Source organism: Sycon ciliatum, chromosome 5, assembly GCF_964019385.1.
Source record: "Sycon ciliatum chromosome 5, ocSycCili1.1, whole genome shotgun sequence".
Lineage (NCBI taxonomy): Eukaryota > Metazoa > Porifera > Calcarea > Leucosolenida > Sycettidae > Sycon > Sycon ciliatum.
The window spans coordinates 383,612-410,491 of record NC_088647.1 but is presented as its reverse complement, the minus strand read 5'-3'; the positions used below and the strand labels follow the sequence as shown (position 1 = coordinate 410,491).

The following is a 26,880-nucleotide window of genomic DNA, read 5'->3' as shown; positions in this document are numbered from 1 at the left end:
CTTAGCTCTGTTGGTGTACATTCAGTGTCATCACACTATACAATCATATCACGCTCATGTACCACTTCACAGTGTATGATTATGTAGACCGGGATTTCCTTACATTTATTTGTCTGTATGTTTGAGAATCTGGCACTTTCTAGAAAGACGAACACTGTACTGTCTGTAGCGAGAATAAAAACACAAACCTTACTTGTTACAGTTGTATTCTTGCATGTCCTCTTAGTTAGGAGAGTCGCCGGAAATTGACTCCACTGACTCTACTGCAGCTGCATTTATTGGACAAATAGATTGCCTGATGCAGGGGTCCTGCGGGGACGAAATGATGTGCATGGGAGTCGAGCCAAGTCGTAGCTGCCATATTCTATGCGCCAACTTCAAGCACTACCCAATGTGACCTTCCCGTAATGCAGACGCCACCATCCTCATGGATTGACACGGAGCCCATGCGCCCCCAACATCTGCTTCCGCCTGCTAGAGCCAGCACAAACACCCGTGCCACCTTTCTCTTTGTCACCATCGCCACATGGTCGTTGTCTGTTCTCCCGAGCTAGCTCCCTCTTCACCAGCTTCTTCGTGAGAGTTACTGGTGACCGCACTCGGGGAGCAGCACATCACCTCGTTCGAGTACCATTTTGGCCCGGTCCTGCGGGTCGAGCAACCATGCAGTTCATCGGCGCAGTCCTGTGGAACCAGCTCCCGCCTGATCTCCGTTCCGAGCCCAGCCACCTTCAGTTCTGTGCCCTGCTAAAAGCGCATCATGGCTCCGTTTAAATGCTTTTCGGCTAGTGTACACATTTCTGTGGTATAGCGGACTGAAGAATAGTAAACGTGTTTTGCAATATATGTATGAAGCTATTTTGTATAGTATGTTCCCATTCCGTTTTTGCTTTGGTGTAGCCCTGAGGTTGATTGCTTATTTATTTCTACCCTTCCTCTCTCCGTACTTCTGCCCCCCCCCCCCCTCTCTCTCATTCCTTCTGTCGTCCACATGTATCAAAGGAGGCGAAATCGCCTGTTTGTGGTGCGACGTTTAAATAAACTTCTACAACAACTACAACAACAACAACTCCCTCCCGGCTGCCATTCGTACTGTATCCAGCCCAAAATGTGTTGTCGCTCTTGCCCGCACCCACTTCGCTATCACCCGTTATGCCGGAGCCCTCTGGTTTCATTCCACGTAGAGTAGGGATGTCATAGAGCACATTACTACCAGCCTGCATCTTTCTATCCTTTTTTTTCTCCTCAGCTTCTCCTTCTTCAATCTTCATAAGCTGTTGACGGAGACTCCCTCGATTTAGGCTAAGGCCTGTGGAGAATCCCGCATAGATACCAGGACCGCTGAAGCAGTTGTCAATTGGTCCGGTCGTACCATACTCTTTCATACAGTTTGTTTGTGATATGGCAGGGCAATTATGCCTTCCTCAGCAGTAAACATATGTCAGTGGCCACAAAGTTGGTCCGGTGATAACCTGACCAACCGGACCGGTTCCGGCGGGCCTGAATACAAATACAACAATGAACGGCTCGACATGTTATTGGGGAGGGACTAGCCAGGCCGGGGTGGCTTTATACTTATAGTGTTCGCGACCTCACCAGGGAGTAACGGTATGTAGGGCCTGAGACCGGGCACGAGGTCATAGCACTCCGCGGCAAAACTATGATGTACCGGCACCGGATTTATATGGTTTTCTGTGATTTGTAGTCTATGCAGTTCCATGACTGTCAGTTGACCTGCTGACCCCAAGCATCGGGCCCTTGAGACAAGCAGTGGCATTATGTAAGCGTGTATACATGAGATTGGCCCTGCCCCACATACATGTACTTATGGAGTGACAGGCACTGAGCCCGAGGTCGAAGCCCGCATCATCACACTGACATTATCACACAAATAGGAGATCCCCCAGATAGACGTTAGCCTTTGGGTAATCCTGAAATAAAGATTATTGATCATTAATCATCAGTTTAGGTTCAAAGTTGCAGTTGCCCCGTACGTCCGTGTTCAACGGTCCGCCGCTCCCATGAAGTACAGTCAAACCTCTTTAGGACGAACACCAAGGGACCGATGATATTTGTTCGCAATAACGGGAGTTCTTCTTGTTCGTATGGTATCCCCAGTGAATACACAGTGATTTATCCAATGGAGTTACGAAAATTAGTTCTTCTTAAGCAAACATTTTGTCTTATCAGTGTTCTTCCTAACGAGATTTCACTGTAGATGCTACGACTCCCTGGGACCTGGGCATGCACAGCTTGCCTGTCCATAAAGTGACCAGGTTACCAGTTACAGGATGGGTGACAATGCACATGATAATAATCAGGGATCGACTCCCTGATAAATCATAATAAAATTTAACATGAAGAATTCAAGATGAATCATGCCAGTGACAATTTTTTTTTAATATTTATGGACACACAGCTGAGGACGGTTACATTTTACGAGTACTATACTACACTTTCATAATACCGGTAATTATTATTATTATTACCTGCATGTACGCGTTGGAGTCAACCATGCAAGCATGATCCACAACTTCGCTTATGCTGAACATGATAAACAGGACTATGACAGGGGAAAGAAATTGAGCTAGAACGATGATACAATGATATAATTATCATATACAATGTAGCTCATGGGTATTGAAGATATGTCATTTATGAATATGTCTTTAATTATGTCATTGAATATTGCAGCCTGAGTGATAATAATAGTGCTATTTCCTGAGTTTGACTGTTTCAGGACCTGTCGGAATATCACGATGCACAGATCTTCATGCATAGATCTCGCCATGCGGGTCGGTCATGGGCAATGGCTCGCAGGCTCTGCAGAGCGTCTAAGTTCCCGAGCAATCCGGCATTGGCTTGGCGCAGATCTCCCACCAATGCCTGCGGCAGGGTCGTCCGCGGTCTACCCCTCCAGCATTTCTGTTGCTGATTGGCGAAGTACGCGAACATAGCCATAACAGCTGGAGATTCATCTGCCATCCGCAGGATGTGGCCAAACAGCCTCCAGCGTGATCTCTTGACCATGACACTCAAGGGTTCAGCTTCGCATCTGGCATAGAGAGCATCATTCGGTATTATTTGTGGCCATTTCACACCGATGAGTGACCTTAGCTGACGGCGGTGGAAGGAATCCAGGCGAGACAGAACGGTCACACTGACCCCCCACGTACCCGAGTTGTACGTCAGTACTGGAACAATAAAAGTGCTGTACAGCCGCAGACGCAACTTCTCGCTGATGTGCTGATGCCTCTTCCAGAGGCTCCATAGGGACTGAAATGCTGCAGTCGCCAGCTGTTTTCGTCGCATAATATCCTCTTCGTCGCCCAGCAGCGAACCCAGCTTGCGCGTTGTCCTCCACTCTTCATCGATCCTGTCCGCACTTCTGAAGATGTCCGTATACTCAGTTTTGTCCCGGTTCATGATCAGGGACCACTGTGGTAGCACCGTGCTGGCAGTCGCCTCCACGTCCGCCAGCCAGGACTTTGAGGTGCTGACAAAGTCTGCATCATCCGCATATACAAGTTCGAGCGGCAGACCGTTGTCGCTGAGAGGTCTTGCTGGCACCTCTTGCCTTAGTTGTCGGAGCGCAGCCTCCAGGTAAACCGTGAAGAGAACGGGGGAAAGGCAATCCCCCTGTGGCGTCCCCTTCGTTGTAGCAAATGATTCCGACTGGCACCTCCCAAGCTGAACACGAAGTCTGGTGTTAGAGATCAAGACCCTGATCAAGCGAACGTCATCGTCACTCAGAAACGCCTCCAGAACAGTCAGCAAGGTGTCTCGCTTGATCGTGTCAAAAGCCTTCGACAGATCAATGCCCAACAGGTGAACGGTGCTGTGGTAGCGCTGGGTCTTTGCCACAAGCCATCGATGCGCCCATACCACATCCGCGGTGGATCGGCCAGGGCGGAAGCCGCTGTGCGTCTGGGCTAGGTACTGGTCAACCTTGGGTCTGACTCGAGCTAAAGTGAGGAGTGACAGGGTCTTCCGCAGCGTGTTGAGAAGAACTATCGGACGTAAATTTGATGGTGGTCCCAGCGGCTTGTTGGGTTTCTGAAGTGGGATCAGACTGCCACTGCCTATATCAACCACCTCGTGTTGCTCAAACATGCCGTTGAAAATGCTGGTCAACACAGGAAATACCATGACAAATAAAAATATTGACAATCTCTCAGTCTTGGTCTACCCACGCCGGCCACAAGGACTAGTCTAGACCTGCATCATGACTCCACGAGTAACTTACTAAAAGTACATGTACATGTAAAAAGAAGAAGTACTGTACAAGCAGAACATTTCGTCGGTCAATAATTTCGTCTATAAACTCCAAAGAGAGGGAGTTCGTCCGGTTGTAGTAGTAGTAGTAGAATTTATTATTTTGATAGGGAAGGCCCTACAGACGTTGCCGTCTTGTTGTAAATTTCGTCCATGGGTCATAAGAGTGTATTGAAAAGCTGGACAAATCGACATTAGTCCGGCATTTAATTTTAATAGTCCAAAAGCTCCTTGGACGAAAACGACGAAATTAAATTCCAGACGAATATTTCTGCTTTACCGAATTTTCTCTCGAAAAGCCCAGGTCTCCGATAATAGCCCAGGTCTCCAATAATGACCCGGGGTGAGGTTGGTTTAAAATAATAAGAGCACAGACTCTAAATAGTAGCGCGGGTCACAACAAGTATAATTTTTGACTGCATATGGTTGGTAGGCAGGCAGGCACAGTGGGTTGGTCTAAGACCATGATTAATGAACGAGAGGTACCAGGTTCAAGTCCTGCTTGGAAGCGGAAGGATTTTTCCAACCGTGCTGCGACCCACAGTTAATTGGGAACTCGTGGCCTGGCATGAGTAAATCATGGATGTGGCAAATGGGATTTAGGCCTTTGGCCTATGGTTGGTGGATCTGATCTATCCTCCCCCACCGTTTAGGAGCCGCATCTGACGCCTGATCATGGGGTGGTGGCGTCCCACGGAAGCGGAAAGGTGGTTCTTGACCAGGGAGTTGTACGACTCCTTGTTCTTGACCTGCCCGGTACGCGAACCCGTCGAATTAATTAATTAATTATGGTTGGTTGGTTGGTTTTTATTTCACTTCGCACATTCAAACGGGATGACGACCCAATAAAATGACGGCGAAGGCTTAGCCTAGAAGTGGCTATGGAAGAACATAGTAAAAGCTATGGAAGCACATAGTAAGAGAATAGGATACTAATAACTGCGAGTAAACGGGGGGAGAGAGAGAGAATACGATGTACATGTATCTGTGATACTACGTGAGGATTACTGAACTGCACGGGGGGGGGGGGAGAGCAGAGCGATCAGCAGCAACTCGAACTACTCCCTACAGGCGTATGGTACACATGTATGCTTAAACTCAGGTAGCCGGGTAATTGTGCGGACCTCACCAGGGAGAGCGTTCCACAGCAGAGCACCAGCAACAGAAAATCTCCGCTGACCGCGGCGGCTACGGTTTGCCTGGCTTGGTAGGCCATTTGACTGCTGATGGCGGGTAGGGGTGCCTTGTGCCGGGGTCAGAAGCTGGGCGAGCACAGGGCTGGTGCGGGCGTGGATGCGCACCGCCAGATGGTGATCAATATTTTCTGCCTGTAGAGCTCGCTGACACGGTACAGGGAGTGAGCAGTGAGCAGCGGCTGCATGGCTGTCCGGGGCGGGTTGCCATCGATACAGCGGATGGCTCTGTTTTGCGCGGTTTGCAGTCGTTTCAGTTGACCCTCTCGCATTGCGGTTGAAAAGCAGCAGGAGCCATAAAGCAGGTCGGGCATTATGACCGCCTTCACATACACCTGACGAGAGCGTCTTGATAGGCTTCGGCGTGCCCGCCACAAGGCGCCAATTTTCTTGGCGACCTTGGTGACCACATAGTTTACATGGGTGTCCCAATCTAGGCGATTGTCAAGGTGAACGCCGAGGTAGCGCGCAGAAGACGCTGAGGGGAAGAGACAGTCGCCGCTTTTGACTGTTACTTCCTGTACATGCTGCTGGAGAGAGATAGTCAGAACCTGGCTCTTGGTGGCGTTCAAGATGAGGCCTCGGGACTTCAGCCAACCGGCCAGAGCCGCCGTGAGTTGCCGCTGTGGTGAGGGTTCTGGACGCTTCCGCCGCTGAGGCCTGGGAGTCGTACATGGCTATGTCATCTGCAAATTGTACACTTGGCACAGGCGAGGAAACCAAAGGGACATCTCATGTGTATACTGAAGAGGACAGGGCCGAGAACAGAGCCTTGGTCGGGCTTGGGGCACTCCGCAGGTGCAAGCCAGAGCAGGGCTGGTTGAAGGCGAGATGAGGATCTGCTGCTTGCGGCCGGACAAGTAGTCGTATAAACCGTGGCAGCAGTACAACATGCCAAGAACATTTTGTAAGGAGGTTTTCGGTCTACTGCTTCCTTCCTGGCGGCTGGCGCCAATGCTATTGTGAAACATCTGTTTCAGTGACAATATTCCAGAGTTTAGGGCTGAAAAATCAGTCTTGATACGGTCAGTTTATGCCTGTATAGACTGTAGTTGGCTTGATAGTTGACAATTGAAAAAATAAGAGCCCAGTCTCCCATCATATGAATAGCCCAGTCTCGCTGTCAGTGAAAAAATAAGAACACCGGGCTCTTATCAGAGAAAATACGGTTTACAGTATTCAGAACGGGTTTCTCTCGACTTCCTCAGTGCTCATCATTAGTTTTTTTTTTAGGCTATTCTAGACTAGTGGCTTTGTTCTCTATTTCGTTTCTCGCACCTCTTTCTGCTCCCTATGACAGTGTTTGATTTAGTATTCCATCCAAAGTTACTACATGTACATTATAGTGCTACGTTCACTGAAGATCGCACTTGTGACGAGAAAACCGTTGTGAACACTTCTTCTTCTTCTTTTTACATCATGCATTCACATTGCTCTCGCATGTTTGTCACTAACGAAGTAGCGGTGAGGCATCCTGCAGCTTCATCCGATGAACTCGAAGAGAATTGGTGAGCACACATGCTCATTCCCTGGGCACTGCAAATTCACAACTCATTTCACAGAATCATTTTCGACGTTTCGGCAAATTGCCATCATCAGGATACAATCATGAAGTCACGGGAAGTCTGCCAAGGGCCCAAGGAGCACTTATAATTATATACCCTACAATAATTTGGTGTTCTTAGGTGTTGATATGTCTATGACTACATCATACATGTTACCTCAGTGCTAGGAATATGACATGTCTAAAACTAGTGAAAGATCACAAGTTTTCATTGACTCATATGCCACTGGTGGAGATCAGAAACGAAGGCCCAGACTGCCAGAGATCAACACCAGTGCTGGATGGTCATTACTCTAAAACAGTCACACCACACTGGTTATCTAGGTGACGGTATTTTATCTTGTGATCTTTCACTAGTTTTAGACATGTCATATTCCTAGCACTGAGCTAACATGTATGGACATAGAAATATTATACATGTACAACTGTATAGTGTATTGTAAGAGCAGTTATTTGGTGTTCTTAGGTGTTGGCAGACTTCCACTTCATCATGATTGCATCCTGACATGATGATGGCAATTTGCCGAAACGTTGAAAATGATTTTGTGAAATGAAAATGAGTTGTGAATTTGCAGTTCCCCGGGAATGAGCATGTGTGCTCACCAATTCTCTTCATGTTTGTTACTAGTATTGTAATAAAGCATGGTTACCGCACAGTTAGTACTCTTGATTGCCATTATTGAAGTTGCTGTCTCCGAAACGCTAGTACATGCAAAGTATTTATATTTTTATGATATTATTAGGCCATGTCAGCAAGATGAGCAGCTAGCCAGCAAGCATACAGCCGGCGTCCATTCAGTGACCGCAAGTCTCGGCTACTACTACTAGTAGTAGATCTATGTCTCTTTCACAGCTACATACTGTACGATCGTAGATATGACTTCCATCGAAACAATCTCGAAGCTCTACACACCCACACAAATCAAGGCATTATGCCGGCCGATATGGACACGAAAAATGCAGAACCACTCAAGTGAAGGTGAACCAAACCAATGCACAGCAAAACTGTGTTAGTGAACGGGTATGAGTACGACGCATGCGCCAAAAACTTGTTCTCGGGACTTGTCCTTGTTCCGACTTTGTCAGCTTCTCTCTCGTTCGCGTGTGGAGGAAGTATGGCGACTACCAATGATCAGGCTGTTTCTGGGGAGGTAAGCGGTCAGTTCAATATACTGGCTTGCCTAAACCACCAATGCTCATCTCACTTTGCCACGTAGCAGCACCCTCATTCAACACATTCCCAACTTATGTGAACTTTTTTCACATTTCGCTTGAACATTGAATATTTGAAGATTCCTGATTGAATTGAATTGTGACTGAAGGTATTTTTCTTCTCATCCATTCTCATGATCGTGACACAGCCACCATCCGCCGCTGTCTCATCTGCAGTGAATGGTAAGCATTGGCACTGTTATACTGATGTGGCATGGGTCCCAAGACGAAAGTAACGCGGTTCATTGTCCATTTCATTGTTTGAAAGTGACCGAATTTTCAGTTGTTCCCAATGATGGAAATTGGCCCAAGGTATTTATGCGATCGTAGAGTTCAAACCTATCAATTTGAAGTACGAGTGAGTTTATTGAATGGGCACCTCATTGAGATTTGAATTTCACGAAATCGAAATCTTGTGATACTGACACATGTATGATCTGGTGGATGGTATTTGTGTTTTGTAGGTAATTTTACTTGTCATGTATGGTCCTGAGCACCCGATCTGGATTATTACTCATGGGATATTCCACACTTTACCCAGACGTTCTTGTATGTCATGATTTACCCAAGCTGCTCGTCTTGTCACTGGTATTGGCAACAAGCACGTGCGTTCTCAAATTCTCAAATTTAGTGTTGTTGATACAATGTGACGCCTACATGTTATTCTCTTAGAATAGGTTATATCTGTTAGAGCAAGATCTGTTGGAAGGTAGTATTGATGAGCAGCAGGGAGCTGTGGCATCTAGGGAGACAGCACGCGACCATAGCTCCTGGAAGGATTTGCGCTTCGACCCCCGATTTATAAGCTCTATTTGATGCCCGAACTATATTACACGCGATTGCGGCTGCGGCTTGCTGATCCCGGATGTGGCCCAGACCAGTCATGCTGTATGCGAATGTGCATGGATCGTCTCTGCCTCAATGGCGACTGGAATGGGCAGTCCGGCAACGAAGCCTGTATCGCTCACCCTTTCCAGTAATGCACCTGGCCCAATTGTCACCTGGCGAAACAAAACAGTACATAGTCGGTACCGAGTTTACTGTCACATGCCACGCGCTGTTTCGGTCTCCCTGCATTTTCATGGATACCTGAACGTGTCCCAAAGGCAGTGAGGACAGTCTGGCAGTCCCAGGAGGCTCCATACGATGCAGCCCATGTGGATAGGTAGTACTTGTGCATCGCGCACACGCAACGTTGGCCATTAGTGTACATTTGGAGCATTGCGGTGTATGCGTAGCTGGCGTGGAAAAGGTTAAGTGGTTGCGCTCACCCGTATCCTCATTTGATGGTATACTAGTAACTCCCAGGTGAAGAGGAAATAATTAATTGCCAGGCTTGTTTGTTTGTACGTTTGTTGATGTGTGTGTTTGCGTTTTCCTGCTTTCCTGCTGTTGTTTTTGCCTGTGCAGGTTCATCCAATGGGGTGAGTGTGTATATGGTGTATGATAATAACCACATGTGTTTTCAACATTATTACATTATGTGCTGCCTTGGACCCTTGTGCGGAGTTGCACCCTCTGTCTGTGTTCATGCTTAGTGCTATCATCAAGTTCAACATTGGCAAATTAGTTTTACTGCTATCTGATAGGTGGTGGTGGTGGTGGTGGTGGTGGTGGTGGTGGTGGTGGTGGTGGTGTGTGGGTGTGTGGGTGTGGGTGTATGGGTGTATGTTTCCTTTTCATGTACTAATACTTCTCCTTACTGTTTCTCGTATTGTTTTTACTTCAGACATCTATCAAGGCTGAAGTGACCTCACCTGTCAAGAAAGTGAAATCACCCACTAAACCTGTTCTGGAGAACCCAAGGAAGAGAAAGGTTAGGAAGTGCTGCTGATCTTTTGGTGTACTGCCGATCTCTTGGTGTGGTTGCGTATCAAGAAATGTAAGGAGTCATTGTTCCGGTGGACCAGATCGCTCCTGTCAAGGAAGTTTGTACATATTGTCGGCACACTTGATGGAGATATGTCAAAGTGACTTTGAGCATTGCCAGGTTGTGTAGCTGGTGCTATGAAGCACTGCAGAGCTGCGCAGCACTATGGGAATATCTTGTACTAACTCGTCCCTGTCGTTGAACTGGTATGTTGCCATGGTCTGATTCCGCTCCATTATTCATTGCCATGCCCCGTGCTTTGCTCCACTTACTATGAGCATGCATCTATGCAATGTTTGCCAAGTCACTGTTGTGTATGTAGGTTGTACATTGTCATAGGAGTGATAGGACTACCACTGCATGCGTTGTTAGGGTACGCCTTGGTTTCCAACTAAGTGGCTGACTTCTTAGCTCTGCCGTTGAGGTTACATGTCTCTTATGTATCTGCAATGTTGTTTTGTGTTGTTTCTTGTAGCCCGGTCATTTTCCAGATTGTTGTTTTGTGTTGTTTCTTGTAGCCCGGTCAGTTTCCAGATTGTTGTTTTGTGTTGTTACTTGTAGCCCGGTCAGTTTCCAGATTGTTGTTTTGTGTTGTTTCTTGTAGCCCGGTCAGTTTCCAGATTGTTGTTTTGTGTTGTTTCTTGTAGCCCGGTCATTTTCCAGATTGTTGTTTTGTGTTGTTTCTTGTAGCCCGGTCATTTTCCAGATTGTTGTTTTGTGTTGTTTCTTGTAGCCCGGTCAGTTTCCAGATTCGTCTGACGACGATGATGTGCCATTGGTGAGTAGCGTTGCTGAGTTTTCAAAGTCCTGTGTGTGTGTCATTGTGTGCACGTGTGTCATTGCGTGCACATGTGTGTGTGTGTGTGCACATGTGTGTGTGTGTGTGTGTGTGTGTGTGTGTGTGTGTGTGTGTGTGCACGTGTGTGTGTGTGTGCACGTGTGTGTGTGTATGTATGTGTGTGTGCATATGTGTGGTGGGTGCATGTGTGTGCGTGTGTGATTGTTAGTGGACACTGGTGTTGGCTCAATGCTCTGTTGGAAAGTGTAATTCCTCTCTGTTGATGTAACTTTTTTTACAGGAGAATCCGAGATTGAGGATTTATACATACCCCCGTATGTCCGCCCCTTTAAAGCCATGGTGGTATATTCGATTATAAAGCCAGTCTCAGTTATAAAACCATGGCTTCAAACTTCCAGCCCAGCAGAAAGGGTGGACAAGTGAATGTAGATTGACATTTCAGTGTGTACTTTGACTTCTACAGCATGGCGTAGTGGGTGAGTCATTTTGCATCTAAAATAGCTAGGAAAGCAGTGGTGTTTCAAATATAAGGCCATGGCTTTAAAGGCGCTGACATACAGTAATAACTATAGGTCGAGCATGGAGTGAGTGATAGAGGTTTATTTTGTGTCCAGGCAGTTGCTCTGCAGAAAATTCCCTGTTTGATTTGCCTATTGCTTTCTGGTGTTCATGTGTGGTGCTTGCCTGTGGTCATTGTGCAGGCCAAGCGCAAGGATGTGCCTTCAGGTGAGTGGTGTGTATGTGCACATTTCCCCTGTGTATTTGCATGTAGTACTGTACTGTGCAGTACACTTACCATGTGTATCGTAGTGTACGTTACAACTAGGGGTGCGCACGGCTAGTCGCGTACCCGTGCTACCCGTGAGGACCTCGGGTAGTCGGGTACAATATTACCCGAAAATCCGAAGTCGCAAATGACATCATGTACAGTGCACCTGTAAAATTCATGTAATAATGCTCCTCATGTCTACCCAGTGTGTAGGGGAAGGGGTGCATTGTGGTGTTACCATGGAAATATTACCCGATCGGGTACCCGTGCTACCCGTGAAAAACTACCCGATACCCGAAGAAAATGCTACCCGCTTCAGCACTAGTTACAACCCATTGTACTGCTGCAGCAGCACGTCATGCCGTCGCGTCAGACCAAAACTGCCGGATCATGCATGTCTGTAGACAGCACTGGGGAAGAGATGTTGGATGTTGGTAAAGAACTAGGGTCAGTGTGTTGTACTGTACGTTAGGTAACTTCTGTTACTAGTATGTTGTGCCCCGTATAGCATGTCATCTACTTGTACTGTGAACGCGGAAATTTTCCGAGGTGTAATATTTTCGGTATTCTCCAAAATCGGCGTTTCGGTGGAGGGAAATTTTCCGTAATTCCGTTTTCCATGTAAGTGTACTAGTACTAGTACCGACGTTTTCGTTGTGTTTTATTTTCGGTAAAATTGTCGGCCACCAAAGTTACCGAAAGTAAAACACCAAAAATTTCTGCTTTTACAGTACATGTATGTGCTTTTGGATTTCACTCCTCCGCATTCATGTTGTTTTGCTTGGGCTGTGTGTGTGTATGTGTGTGTAGGTTCAAAGAAGCCTAAGCCATCCACTCCGTCTGCAACAAAGCCCAAAGTGAAGGTGTGTTTATGTCATTAAATCTGATTGCTGTTACTTGTCCAGTTGGTGCTATAGCATGCTGATGAGGAGCTACTCTAGTTGTTCCTGCACATGTAGGCTCACTCTTCCATCATTGTTATTGTTTGCTTGCAGACAGAGCGTCTCTCAAGCCCGATAAAGCTAGCAAAACCAGTGAAGGTACGTACGGGTATTGTGCAGTGAGTGATCTTCACGAAAATAGTGTTGTAGATCAGGATAGACGTACGGACTATAATTGCGTTTAGTGAGCATGCGACATGTGATACCAAGAGTACGTAACCCCCCAGAGTGTGCAACGCCTGATCCAGCTCTGCATAGGGTCTTGGTCGAGCGTAATCGGATCTTCTGATGTCATGCGTACACTCCACACCAGCGCAAGGCCGGTCTGGAGGCAGGGCATCGTTGTTTTTGACGCAACGATTCGATTACGCTTTACCAAGCCCCTATGCAGAGCTGGATCAGGCGCTGCACACTCTGCGGGAGGATGTACTCTTGGTGATACCTATTGTGTAGACCAGATAGTACGCTGGGCATGGAGTACGGGATAAGTAAGGAATTATAGAGCCCTCATTAGACCAATGATTATGATGCATAATGTAGAAGCTGCGACGTACTTGGCCGTTTGGTGGTGGGGTGTTTCAGGATTGTGGTCCGCGTGCGGTCTTGTTGCACCTCGTTGTTGATATGTAGCCTTATCTTGGCCCATGTTGTGCTGGCCAAGTGCCTTTGCTTCGTACGTAGTACAAGTAATCAAGCATGTGTTGCTGGTGTTAAGCTTGTATGGCCTTTTGCGCTCGTGTCACGGCGGTTGCGGCCGCCACGGTATCTGTGGCACCTGCTGCACTAACTCTTCATGCTGGCTACAAAACCTAATACCTATGCGGGAGCTGGGGATAGCTGTGCTCCGCATCATCCTGTGATCTACTTGTTGATAATCTAGCACGTGATCCTGATCCTGCTGCTCTCCTGCTGCTCTTGTATTAAACCATCTTTGGCTGTGACACTACTGTGACAATTCACAGCCACAGCAACTAACACCTGCACTAGCATGCGTCAGCATGCTTCACACTTTCTGGACTATCGATTTGCCACCGTTTGCTGGTATATAGTATTAGACCACATGTGTGTGTGTGTGTTATTAATTTTTATTGATGATCTCTTTGTTCTGAAACTCGGAGTTGTGAAAGCAACTACCCATCCTCTGCTATGCAAAATTATTTGCGTACCTGTTTTTGGATTGTGCAGCATGCAGTTTATGCTCTTTAAAACTTGTTTTTGATCATGACCATATCGTCTGTGTCTGTATCTTTGTGTGTGTGTTGCTTTGTATTCTTGTCTTGTACACAGACTGAACGGTCGCCAAGTCCCACCAAACCGATAAAGGTGAGTTTTGCGAGTACTCCATTGCTCTCTGGGCTGCCTTTTTATCTCTCTCTCTCTCTCTCTCTCTCTCCCTCTCCCTCTCCCTCTCTCGCTGCCTTCTCCTTCTCAATCAACTCACAGATGATTTCTTTCATGTTCTGTTTTGTTCTCGTTGCAGGCCGAGCCTGTAGCACCCAGAGCTGCCAAGCCACAGGTGAGTGTCATGTCTTTTGTTTTCGTTCTTGTAGTTGCTTGAATTTGTGTTCTAATTTTGGTTGCTTGGCTAGGTTTGACACCTGATGCTGGTCTCAAACCTAAGCTGTGAGGCGGTGAAGTAGTGCAGTGGAAACCTGTGTGTGGTTGTGTTTCTGTGTCCCGACTACACACCTATTTGCTTTGTTACACGCTTGCACTGTTGTGCATGCACCTACAGTGTGTGGGTATGGGTGTGTGGGTGTGGTGTAGCTGTGCTCTTGGGTTTTAATTTTTGGTGTCATCTATTCTTTTCTTTGCCATGCAGAAATCCTTTCTGGAGTCTGACTCTGAGGATGATCGCCCACTGGTACGTCACATCACGTGAACACACACACACACACACACACACACACACACACACACACACACACACACACACACACACACACACACACACCTTACAGTTACTGCAGCTCTGTGCACGGTGTAACACTATTGTGTATTGTTGGCTGTTACTGTTTATTGTGGTGTTGTATGACACTTTCTTGCTGATTTTGTACAATGGAACATCACTGCTGCTACATCAGAACAATATACTAATCCAGAAATGGCCGAATTGATACGTCCGTTTTGGTGAACACCACCACCAGTCATCTCTGTAGTGCTGTTGTGCACTGGTTTTGTGATTGTAGGTATATGCCTTTGCTGGTAACTTCCTCTCTTTCTCTCTCTCTCCTCTCCACTCTCTCTCTCTCTCTCTCCACTCTCTCTCTCTCTCTCTCTCTCTCTCTCTCTCTCTCTCTCTCTCTCTCTCTCTCTCTCTCTTTCCTTCTGGTTTTGCTCTGCATGCATCGTGTTTCTCCAGGGCCAGGTTCAGCGGTAAGTGTGCTGCTTACTGTGTGCAGTCTTCAAACTGTGAATGGTCTTTTATCCTCTGTACTATCACCCCTCTGATATACTGTTGCTGGGCAACTCTGTCAGTTGTGATGTCAGCTACAAACTTCCACTGCTGAGTGCTGTGTTGAAGCAGCGCGGGTGCCGTGCAGTTCTCCCATACTTCATACTCAGTTTCAGTTTCTTACTTGCCATATGTGTCATGTTAGGAATGCATGTACTTGTACTAGAACAGTGGATTTCACCATAGCTTCTGCACTGCCTCATTTCACCATAGCCTCTGCACTGCCTCGTGATTTATTTGCAAGTGGAAATGTCTGACAATGACATCCATCAATCAATGCTTGTATTGCTGCATTTGTGTATGTGTTATTTCAATGGACATGTTGGTTTGGTGTTCATTTTACTGTCTTTTCTCAGGACTAAAGTGGCCAAGAAACCGTCCACTCCAGCTCAGAAGCCGGTAAGACCCCCACCCAGTGCATGCCTCTCCCTCCCTCCCTCCTTCATTCACTCACTAGGGAGGTTCCGCGTTACGTAGACTTGAGCAACTTTACATAAGTGGGCGGGAAAAAACTGTGAATCTGCAAGTTTGCACTCCACTTACGGGAAGTTGTCCATGGAGAGTACGTACCTACAGTCCATTTCAAAACTATAGACGCGTACCTAGGCAAAAACCGTTATGCCAGCATCTATACCACATAAAATCTGTGATCACTTTGTGCATAATTTTTTCCAAATCGGGCGTCTGTTATCCAATCGTTTAGAAACTATATGAGAGTAATTGTGGAGCGATCCTGAACAATATTCCGAAAACTATTCTCAAAAAGTTCCAGCCAAATTTGAAATATTTCAAAAACCCTACGCGTCTATAGTTTTGAAATGGACTGTAGGGCTCCATTCCGTGCATTGGAAGTGGGCGACGAGCTTGCGCTCCACTTACGGTACATCAGCACAATGTAGTGTGCTGTTATCAGTTGTGTGAGGGCCTCGCCAACGTTGTTCTTCCACACTCTTCGTGCGTGTGTGCGTGTGTGTATGTTTTGTTATTGTAGGTGAAACGTCGCAAGTCTGCGGCCGCTGACAGTGACAGCGATGATGACCTCCCACTGGTAAAAAACTAAATGCAGTATTCCTCTTTGCTGTTTCATTTTCTGTTACATGCACTGGCTAATTGTTCCTTGTATGAAGTTGTACTGTGCGAATAATCTGATCAATGCGTTGAGAAAGACCGATGACCCATTTGATGGCTACAGTGGTAGGGCCTGCTACTAGCATATTGAAAAGTGCAAAGAAAAATTGTTGAAGGATATGGTCCATAAACACGGTTTTCTTTATGGTTGAGTTCCACTGCTAGCTGTTTTTATTCAAGATAAGCTGCCGGTGGACGGCATATGTGCAGACTTGCTGAGTGGGAATGATCTTGATTTCGGTACGACAGGTCCCGGTATCGATTCCCACTCTGTGTGGTGCACCAAATTTTCTGTGGAGGATGAAGCATCCGGATATGTATCTGAGTGGCATTCACGTAGATGAGATGCACCGGTCTTTCGGATTCCCCTTCTGACACAATATTTTTCTTTTTTCTGCTTTTCGCTTTTTTCTTCTTCTGCTTTTCTTGTGTGTGTGTGTGTGTGTGTGTGTGTGTGTGTGTGTGTGTGTGTGTGTGTGTGTGTGTGTGTGTGTGTGTGTGTGTGTGTGTGTGTGTGTGTGTGTGTGTGTGTGTGTGTGTGTGTGTGTGTGTGTGTGTGTGTGTGTGTGTGTGTGTGTGTGTGTGTGTGTGTGTGTGTGTGTGTGTGTGTGTGTGTGTGTGTGTGTGTGTGTGTGTGTGTGTGTGTGTGTGTGTGTGTGTGTGTGTGTGTGTGTGTGTGTGTGTGTGTGTGTGTGTGTGTGTGTGTGTGTGTGTGTGTGTGTGTGTGTGTGTGTGTGTGTGTGTGTGTGTGTGTGTGTGTGTGTGTGTGTGTGTGTGTGTGTGTGTGTGTGTGTGTGTGTGTGTGTGTGTGTGTGTGTGTGTGTGTGTGTGTGTGTGTGTGTGTGTGTGTGTGTGTGTGTGTGTGTGTGTGTGTGTGTGTGTGTGTGTGTGTGTGTGTGTGTGTGTGTGTGTGTGTGTGTGTGTGTGTGTGTGTGTGTGTGTGTGTGTGTGTGTGTGTGTGTGTGTGTGTGTGTGTGTGTGTGTGTGTGTGTGTGTGTGTGTGTGTGTGTGTGTGTGTGTGTGTGTGTGTGTGTGCGCGCGCGCGCGCCTATATATACAGGCCAAAGCAAAGCGGAGGCCATCCTCAGCGTCATCTCGCTCTGCAACCCGTGAGTATTGTTGTATTTGTGACCTACCGTACATGTCCATGTACCTATGCTTTGTTTTGATTCTCCTATGGCAGTTTTCTATCCTTTTGTCTTATAGTCATGTTCGTAAATTCCTTTTCCTGGTTCGAGTCCTGGTGATGGCAGTCTATTTTTTTTCTTCAGACTTTTCCCGTTTGCATCTTTCCCTCTAACCAATGACAATTCCTTTTCCTGTTTTTTTTCCCGTTTGTCCCCAGCGGCGAAGAAGGCAACGGCTAGTAAAGTAAAGACAGAAAAGGCTGATGTGAAGCCAAAGCCTGGCAGCCGCAAATCTGTAAAGGTGAGAGATTGTCTTCCGATTGTCTTGGCCTTGTTTTTCCTTCTAGTGTGTTAGTAACCGCTCCTTGATGGTGGTGGCGTTCCTCAGTATGCGGAACACTCAGCCTACCTGAGTCCCACGTGAACCGTGACATTTTTAGTAACTGGTTCATGTGCGCCTGATGGCCACATGTCATGAGACTGCGCATGCTCCAGTACTGGTACACTGTCGCCGATGGACATGGTCTGTAGCTAAACTGTCAACCAGCAAGTGTTATAGTTTCCTGCTTTTATCCATGGCTGGGTATCTCCCTCTTTGTTGATCACTTACTTAGCCATACTTACTTGTGCCCGCGTGTGTGTTCCCTCTGGTACTGTTTCTACAGGAAGAGGCTGAGAAAAAGCCAAAGGTTCCGAGAAAAAAGAAGGAAGAAGAGGAGCGTGAAGTTTGGAAATGGTTAGTATTGGACGTTCTTTTACTGTCACTTTCCGTAGTTTGGTGATCTGTCATGGGGCCTTGAAGTTCGGAAAATTGTCTTTTTGTACTTTCAAGCGACCAAAAGTACGACCGAATGCATCAGTACCCCCCCCCCCCCCCCCCAATTTGAATATCATGTGATCTGGGGTCTACATGTATGTATGCTAGAGAACAACTTAGAATACAGAGAACAGTTCTTCTTCTGTAAATGGTTTTTCATGGCCAAAGTGGTTCAAGCTACCCTAGATGTCAGTTCTTCCATCTCCTGTGACTGGTGCAAATCAGCACAATTCCGCTGTTCCTCTAACCGACTAGATTTCTGCTCTACCGTTCTTACGACCTCGGTCAGGCCATTTGCAACCTCACACCTGTCATTAGAATCAGTTTCTCCTTGCTTAGCGTTACCTCCTTATCCCGTTTTGATGATGGTCTGGTTTTTAGCATCGTTTCTGCTTAATACCAATGATGTAGCTCTTACTCTGTGTGTGTGTGTGTGCGTGTGTGTGTGTGTGTGTTAGGTGGGAGGAAGAGCCGCTTGAAGATGGCGTGAAGTGGAAGACCCTGGCGCACAAGGTTGGTTCCGCTCGGTCCATTGCCAGAGATGTCACACTTTTCATAATGTGTTACAGGTTTCCTAAATCCTAAACTGGATTTGTTCAAGTGGGCACAGTTACGCTTGAAATCATGCTCATGCAATTGCTCACCCAGATCAAGAGTTGTACTGTAGATAATGCAATTCCCACTAGTAAGTCTGTAACAGCAACTGTTCTTTATTTGAGGTGAACGACTGAGAGGTTGATCCCTTTGTTGACAAAATACTCAGCGCATTGGCTTTTGAAACATGAGTTTATGAGTTCAATTCTCATTTTTTACCAATTTTTTGCGAGGGCCAGTTTTCATCAGAGAAGTAAGCCCAGGCTTGCCCCAAGCCTATTGGACGTGTACGGAGCAGTCAGGTGTGTGACTGTGAGATATGTGTGTGCATGCGTGTGTGTGCATGCGTGTGTGTGTGTGTGTGTGTATGTGTGGCAGCTGTATGGTGGATACCAGGCTAAAATTAGTGGCGGTCAATTCATCAGCCTTGTAAGCTGTTGAACGGTGTAATCCCAGCACAAGTTGCTATGTCTAACATAGCTGTTCGCTATCATCGCTTCCGCGATGGGCAGGTCTGAAGTGTGTGTGTGTATGTGTGTGTGTGTGTATGTGTGTGTGTGTGTGTGTGTGTGTTGAGCTTTTCGAATTGGTCATGAACACAGTGGTAAATATTCATGACCAATAACATTTGCATCGAGAAGTGTCTGTTCACGTTCCTGCTGCCTTTCTAGTTGTCACTTCTTTTCCAAAAAAAGGTGAAGGAAAATTTGAACAACAGAAGCCAAGAACTGAAAATAGCAAAGTCGAAAAGCAAGGAAAACTAAATTATAGGCGCAGGACTTTAATATTTTCTCGATCGTTTACCTGAGAAATTAAGCCCTGGGAGTACTCTAAGCTCAGGGTCTGGGGTTGGGCTAGTTTAGCCTGGGGCAAGTTTTTTTAAGCCCACTTCATCATGTAAACCCACTCTCTGAAATGACTGGATGATAGATCTAGGGGTGTTTACCCCAAGTCCAGGGACTAATAAGACCAGGCTTAAATTTCTACTTCCTTCGCCCAGGCAAAATTTTCGCTTATCTCCTTCAGCCCAATGACAGGTGTCTGACAGCAATTTTTGCATCTTGTGCAATTCACCATCACACAAATCTGCTGGTTCAGGCACACCAGTTCCAAACAAGTCGGCGAAGTCGGCAAAGAGTAAAGAAACACCTAGAGTAGAGCGCGTTGAACGCGAGTGAACTGGTAAAAAAGACACGAAGTATGACTGGTCAAGGTGGGTGCTGCTAGAGCACCACTGGAGTACAGAGCAGAGGTGTCATGTTGCGAAAAGCCAGCGTGTTTGTTTGCATCCGGCACAAGATGTGTGTACGGTAAAATGCACGTGAGCTTGAAGTAGTTGAAGCTGAGAAAGCCACTCGTACTCAGCGATGCTCGCCCACATACTGGAAAATGAACCAGAATCGGCGCCGGGCAAAACAGGGGGAAAAGAAAGGCTTCGATGACAGGGTTGTCACTCACCCAGCTCATTCGCCTGATGTCAACGTAAATAATCCTGCAAAGCGACACTGAGCTCGTCAGCTTCAGCTGGTAAGAAACACGACCGATCGTACTCATGAAGGAGGTGAAGCGCTTGGAAAAGTGTCGATGCGAAATATTTGCGCTTCTGGAAAGTGCGAAGTACTACCCGACATTACAAGTGCTGCGTCGGCTGATGAAAAAGGATGACTTTAACATGTTTCGACTTGGACAGTTTCTCTTGATGTCCAACGGCTCCTCAACTCATTCTGAGGCGTTATAAGCCGTTCTGAGAACCTGGAATGTTTCAGCAAAAAGTGTAAAGATAAGCGAAAATGTTGCTTGGGCGGAGGAAGTAAGAATTGACTGGTCTACCAACCTTACGATTACCTAATCATGACTGTCTGCCATACTCCTGTTTGTGCTGGTGCTGCTGTTGGTGTTGCTCTTGCTGCTTCTGTAGGGGCCAGTTTTTGCTCCAGCGTATGAGCCACTTCCCGACAGCGTCAAGTTTATGTATGATGGTAAGTGCATTCTCTCTCTCTCTCTCCTTCTCTCTCCCTCTCTCTCTCTCTCTCACTCTCTATCTATCTCGCTCTCTATCTATCTACTTCCTCCGGAAACAACTTCGTGACTTTTTCACATGACTTTTCAAGGAGTTACTGCGCTCAACGGAAGTGTTCTTTTGGAAGAGAAACACTTCAACGCATTCAATTGACATATCTACAATATCTACAGGATCTATTAGTGGGAGTAGAGTCTCAGTCTGGGTCGCCATCGCTCGACTCATCACCGCTGAAACCGTTCCAAGTGGCAGGTCGATCGACGCGATATCGTATGTGGCCAGAAGCTTCTCTGCGTCCCTGATCGTCTTCGCTGACCTGTTACTTGAATGCCTTCTCCAACATATTGGCGGAGACCACGTTAGCGCTGCAGCGCTGGTACTCATTACCGCCTCCGCTCTAGCTTGAGGATGCCCTGGAACAACAAACATAGGCAAAGCCAAACATTTCAAGTTTCCTCCAAGGGATATCATAGTCGTACCAGCACTTCCCGACTGCCCCGATCAGATCTCGCATGTTCTCCTTTGCGACCAAGGACACATCGTCGAGGCTGCGGGAAAAGGCGAGATCATCCACGTTGAGGTCTGGGCTCTGCAGTGGCTGAACGACTTTTTTTAAAAACTTGTTCATCTTGATCTGCTGCGCGAAGTGGCGATTGTCACATCTCTGCGTTTTGGAGTTTTGACATCTTGCCGACCTGTTCGCATGCCGACAGGCGTTTCGGGGATGGCGAAGATTTCAAAACGCTAGCTGCTATTGCTATTCATTTTCCACTCTTCTTGCTCCTGGGTGCCATTGTCCTGCTCTGTCAAGTTCTGAACTAAAAAATAGCAGCGACGAGCAGTGAGCGCAGTGCTTTTCTTCGCATTGCGTCTGGTGGACAAAAATGAAAACATGCTCGCTTTGCTTTGTTTAGGGCCTGGTCAGACTGCGGCAAAATCGAAATAATCCTAGGATTATAATCCGAATCTCCATAGTAACTTGCCGCTAGAGCGGCAAAAGCGAGAGTTGACGCTCCAAAAAAAAAGCAAGAACGGACCACGCTTTTCCGCTCCAAACAGGATTTGACGCTGATACGCCATTGACGCTGATAATCACTGATTTTTTCATCTCGATATCGAGGAGCTAATTGGCCACGGACAACAACAAAACTCATAAGGATGGTTGCAAGGATTGCACTGAAGGTGTTGGCGATCCCCAAGGTGAAGGAATTTGACGTCGTTCTTGGAGATTACCACTTGACGCTCGAAATGAAGTTTGAATTTTCACTCTCCCCACATGTGTAGTGTGATCGCGATTCAAATTCTGGACGCTGTTCTGTTTTCGTCAGGCAACCAAGATTTGCCGCAGTCTGACCAGGCCCTTACAGCGTCTACACCCTTGCTCTGCGACGACTGTCGGCTCTTCAGAATATGAATCCTGCTTTCCTACGATTCCGAAATGTCATGTCAGATGTTTCAGGCTGACAGAACCAGAGAGAAAGAGCAAAATAACAGCAGCGAAAAGTAGTGGAAAAAAGTCACGAAGTTTTTGTTTCCGGAGGAAGTATATCTCTATCTTTGTCTCTCTCTCTCTCTCTATCTTTGTCTCTCTCTCTCTCTATCTTTGTCTCTCTCTCTCTCTCTCTCTCTCTCTCTGTCTTTCTCTGTCTTTCTCTGTCTTTCTCTCCATGTCTGTGTGTGTGTCTCTCTCTCTCCTCATGTGCATGTGGATGTCTTTTTTGTGTTTACATACCTGACACATGATCTCACATACAGACCGATGCACTTACCTTGCGTAATGAGTGTAAATTGTAAAGCCAGTTTTACATGGAGCTAGTATTCTTTGCTGCATTGCATACCAATGACACATCAGCTATCTAGTGGCGTGGCGTGCGTTTCCGTAGACACATGAATATGCACAGTCCGAATAGCAGTGCTGCTTTGGTGTTTGTGTCTTTATGGTATGATCAGGCAAAGCGTACAAGCTGAGTGCTGCGGCAGAAGAAGTGGCTGGCTTCTTTGGCAGGATGTTAGAACATGATTACACCAGCAAAGAAATCTTCATCAATAACTTCTGGGAAGACTTCAGAAAGGTAAGGATTCTTCAAGCTGCTGCCGTTTGCTGACTTCTGTTCTTTATACATTGCACATTGGGCAGGTAACCCGTACTCAGTTTACCTTGGAGCTCCACACAAGAACATGCTAAGTGTGACCTTAGTGCACTAAGGTTCTCACACCGTACAAGCTTAGTTGCACTCTACCTTGCGATTTCCCTTTACCTGCCTGTAAAGTCAAGATGGGGCGGTCTTGCGCTGCTTAACGGTAGGAGTATGCTGGCAGCAGCAGCAGCAGCAGCAAGCTCCTGCTGTACTCTGCCTCGCTGTGTAGATTGCCATTGTTGGCCACTGCTGATCTTGTATTCTCTTGTATTCCTTATCTATCATGTTTGCCCAGGAAATGACAGACAAGGAACGTAGAGACATCACGTCTTTCAAGAAATGTGATTTCAAGCATATGTTTGAATACTTCAAGATGAAAACCGAGGAGCGCAAGGCTATGAGCAAAGAGGAGAAGCAGGTTGGTTAAATGGGAGTAGTATTCTTTTCTGACTTAACTCCTGCTTCTACCAAGCAAATAAGAGCATATTCATGGCTGCCCATTGGCGCACAGATTTGAATTTAGCACGTACACAGCAATCAACGCCCTTTTCTCACCATTCATTTTGTACCCGACATGGTCCTGTGCCCACTGTACTCAACTGCCTTTTGTTGTATTGCTTTCTCACCATCTTGACCATGCACTTGTGTCTTTTACTAGTCGTTATCATGATGCACGCCGAGTGTCAGCTCATTCTGGGTCACCTGCTCTCTCTCTCTCTCTCTCTCTCTCTCTCTCACTCTCACTCTCACTCTCACTCTCACTATACACACTACACACTACAGTATGTGCCAGTTTTAACATCGTTTGGACCCCGTTGCTGTACAAGCCAGTGTGTGGTATTGTATCAAATCGTACGGGAATGGGTGTCGCCTGGAATCCACTGGGCAGGCTACGCTCCACGTACATATGTACGACATGTGCATGTATGAAACAATGAAAGAGCCCGGTCGGTGAATCCTTTTAGGGAGTTATGTATGAAAGTTTCAAGCGAATTTTGGTACGTTTCTCCCATGAGCGAAATCTCACCACTGCTGATCAGGTGGTGCTGAGTCTCCCTGCTGGTTTCGATGCGACTAATGGACACCCATAATTGTGGTCTGTTCACTTTTATCTGCACACAGAAACTGAAAGAGAAGAATGAAGCCCTTATCAAGGAGTATGGCTTCTGTCTGATCGACGGGCACAAGTACGTTGACTAACTTTTTTCTTTTGGCTCTGTTTGTTGTGGTTGTGTTCTTGGCTAGATCTAGCGAGGTCAGAGCAGCTTCATGCCTCGGGATATCCCATTGAATTAGATCTGTACAGGGAGAGTTATGAACATATCTGTACCTGTGGATCATGTGATCATGTGCCACTGCTGATCAATGAGCCCATTGCTGATTGTGTACTGTGATGTCACTGTTAGCCATACAGTCCCCATACAGGCATACTTCCAGTACCACAAGAGTTACTCACTATGCAGCCTGCTCTGAACTCTATGTGGTTGTGTGTGTGTGTGTGTGTGTGTGTGTGCGTGTGTGTGTATGTGTACGTGTGTGTGCGTGTACATGTGTTGTTTTGCCTTTTCAGGGAGAAGATAGGAAACTTTCGTCTTGAACCGCCAGGATTGTTTCGGGGTCGTGGTGATCACCCTAAGCAGGGCAAACTCAAGGTACTATTGAGGTTTTCACAGTTCATGTTACCAAGAGTACATACACCAGAGTGTGCTGCTCCGCATCTATGCTGCACAAAACCTATCCTGTGGCGAAGTTTTTTGGTTTAGGTCATCATGAATCATAGAAAACCCGTGCTGCTGCCATTGAGGTGGCGTTGCGTGTCATGTGACATCTAGAATGTTCTGTCGACTAGATGTGTCAGTGCAAAGACTGTCTAAGAGTATTAGTGAACACATCTTGGCCACGCAAGGTCATCAAAATAGAAACGGTGTTTTCTATCACTCAAATAATCCAGAGTTCTTCTTTCTGATATTATTCTCTTTGCACTTGCAACTAAGGTCGTGTATTTACTTTGCAACCCTTCTTCTTTTTGCTGTCGCTGCTGCTTATGATGATGATGATGATGTTCTAACCAGTGTGCTGTGTGTTGTGTCTGTGTTGTCTTTCCAGCGTCGGATCCAGGCTGAGGACATCACGATCAACATTGGCAAGTATGTCACAGCTCCCTCCCCGTCCCCCCGATTGTACATGTGTGTGGTCTACAGTTGCGTTCTGCTGTGCGTATGCTGCTGTGCGTATGCTGCTGTGCGTATGCTGCTATGCGTGTGCTGTATTATTGTTGGCAGCTGTGTGTGTTGAAGTGCATGAGCATGATGCTGAGTCCACAGCTCTGCCTATGCTAGAACATACCGTAAAGTACCGTTGATCCGCCTTCTCTCTAATTGCCGCCCCTGTCGAATTTCTGCCTGTGAAGCGACTTCGGCGTATACAACGAAATACGATGTTGAACTGACGCATCCACTGCTGTACACAATACGTGCCAGTGCAGGATGAAAATGTGCACAATCCAGCTCATCGAGTCTGAACTTCCACGTTGTTGTACATCGTACTGTACTTGACAGCCTCGATCTAATTCCCGCCCCCTGCCGATAACCCAGCTGGGAAGCGACATGGCTTTGGGGGGGGGGAGGGAGGGATCAACGGTACTCTACGGTACATGTAAGAAAGGGAGGGTGGAACGACCAATGTCAATGCAATGCAGTATTGTATGTGATGGATGGTGTTTTTGTAATTGTGAGTGACACGATGACAGAGCAAAGTCACATCACTCATTGAGTCATTGTCTAATGCAACCATTCTCACTAACTGGTGTGACTGAACTTGTACATGTATGTGCTGCCACTGAAGAGTCAAGTACATTGTAGCCGTACTGCATTTTCTCCGCTGCCCACATAAAGGAAAGCAAACAGGACCCATTTTTTGCGTAATCGTTTCTTTCTATGACCGGGTATCTGCATGTGTGTGCGTGTTCTCTGTGTAATGTACCTTGTGGCGTTGCTTCTAGGGATGCTACTGCTCCCGAGCCTCCAGCAGGACACAAGTGGAAGGCAGTACAACACAATAACGAGGTAGGCTGTTAATAGCCCACTGCTTCTCTTTGCTCTCCACTCCTCCTAGCCCACTGCTTCTCTTTGCTCTCCACTCCTCCTAGCCCACTGCTTCTCTTTGCTCTCCACTGACGCACTGGGACAGCACCAGTTGTTACTCTAGATGGCTAGGTTGCGTTTAGTAGTGGTGATGATGATTTGTTTAACCTTGCCCATATCTCATTGTTATTATCTTTCTTGTTGTTGATGTGCCTAGGTAACGTGGCTTGTCAGCTGGTCGGAGAATATTAATGGTGGTATCAAGTACATCATGCTGAATGCCACCTCCAAACTCAAGGTATGGCTGGCCAAGAAGATCTTGTTTCGCTGAGCTCTAGCTCTGGATGCATGCCCGTTTTTCTTTGATATTCTCTGTGTGTTTGAGAGCTGAGGACACTTCAACTGTGTGACGTTGTTGAGCTGAGATGTGTATTGTATACGCATAGCTGCTTGTGAATATCGTCCAGTCATGCCAGGTGAAAGGTCTCTCCACTCAGCCCGCTGCTTTCGGGAGCAGATTAGGTCCACATAACCCGTCTTGCAACCGTAGGAAACTACAAAAATAATATAGGCACATTGTGTGTCGCCGCCTCTTCACTTGTGTACTTGAAGTATATGGGTATATGGGTGCAATGGGCTGTAGTACCCCAGGTACTCAAACCAGTTGCCATTCCTGATGTATTCTTTTCACTGTTACATGTATCAATCTGATTAGAATGTTTTTTTTCTGGACTGTTTTTCTTGTCTGTTTGCATGTGTATACATGTAGGGTGAGAAGGATTGGCAAAAGTATGAAACTGCACGGCGTCTCAAGGTACGATTCTCTCCCTCTCTTGCACACGCACGCGCGCACACACACACACTCTCACTCTCTCTCTCTTTCTCACGCGCACGC

The 26,880-nt window shown here is 46.7% G+C and overlaps 1 protein-coding gene across 1 annotated transcript in view; it reads left to right on the top strand.

Annotated features, from left to right (window-relative positions):
- The first annotated feature begins 8,074 nt into the window (after nucleotides 1-8,074).
- LOC135817074 (DNA topoisomerase I, mitochondrial-like) overlaps nucleotides 8,075-26,880 on the top strand; it is a 30,789-nt gene continuing 11,983 nt past the window's right edge. The window contains exons 1-27 of the mRNA XM_065330176.1: nucleotides 8,075-8,183; nucleotides 8,394-8,427; nucleotides 9,655-9,668; nucleotides 9,974-10,060; nucleotides 10,848-10,892; nucleotides 11,615-11,639; nucleotides 12,493-12,545; nucleotides 12,678-12,722; nucleotides 13,911-13,946; nucleotides 14,104-14,139; nucleotides 14,446-14,487; nucleotides 14,986-14,999; nucleotides 15,435-15,477; nucleotides 16,070-16,126; nucleotides 17,267-17,315; nucleotides 17,552-17,634; nucleotides 17,999-18,069; nucleotides 18,609-18,663; nucleotides 20,663-20,723; nucleotides 22,715-22,836; nucleotides 23,198-23,320; nucleotides 24,025-24,089; nucleotides 24,473-24,554; nucleotides 25,009-25,049; nucleotides 25,904-25,967; nucleotides 26,203-26,283; nucleotides 26,755-26,799. Of these exons, the coding sequence (XP_065186248.1) occupies nucleotides 8,148-8,183; nucleotides 8,394-8,427; nucleotides 9,655-9,668; nucleotides 9,974-10,060; nucleotides 10,848-10,892; nucleotides 11,615-11,639; nucleotides 12,493-12,545; nucleotides 12,678-12,722; nucleotides 13,911-13,946; nucleotides 14,104-14,139; nucleotides 14,446-14,487; nucleotides 14,986-14,999; nucleotides 15,435-15,477; nucleotides 16,070-16,126; nucleotides 17,267-17,315; nucleotides 17,552-17,634; nucleotides 17,999-18,069; nucleotides 18,609-18,663; nucleotides 20,663-20,723; nucleotides 22,715-22,836; nucleotides 23,198-23,320; nucleotides 24,025-24,089; nucleotides 24,473-24,554; nucleotides 25,009-25,049; nucleotides 25,904-25,967; nucleotides 26,203-26,283; nucleotides 26,755-26,799 (1,509 nt within the window). The 5' untranslated portion in view covers nucleotides 8,075-8,147. The remainder of the gene's footprint in view (nucleotides 8,184-8,393; nucleotides 8,428-9,654; nucleotides 9,669-9,973; nucleotides 10,061-10,847; nucleotides 10,893-11,614; nucleotides 11,640-12,492; nucleotides 12,546-12,677; nucleotides 12,723-13,910; nucleotides 13,947-14,103; nucleotides 14,140-14,445; nucleotides 14,488-14,985; nucleotides 15,000-15,434; nucleotides 15,478-16,069; nucleotides 16,127-17,266; nucleotides 17,316-17,551; nucleotides 17,635-17,998; nucleotides 18,070-18,608; nucleotides 18,664-20,662; nucleotides 20,724-22,714; nucleotides 22,837-23,197; nucleotides 23,321-24,024; nucleotides 24,090-24,472; nucleotides 24,555-25,008; nucleotides 25,050-25,903; nucleotides 25,968-26,202; nucleotides 26,284-26,754; nucleotides 26,800-26,880) is intronic.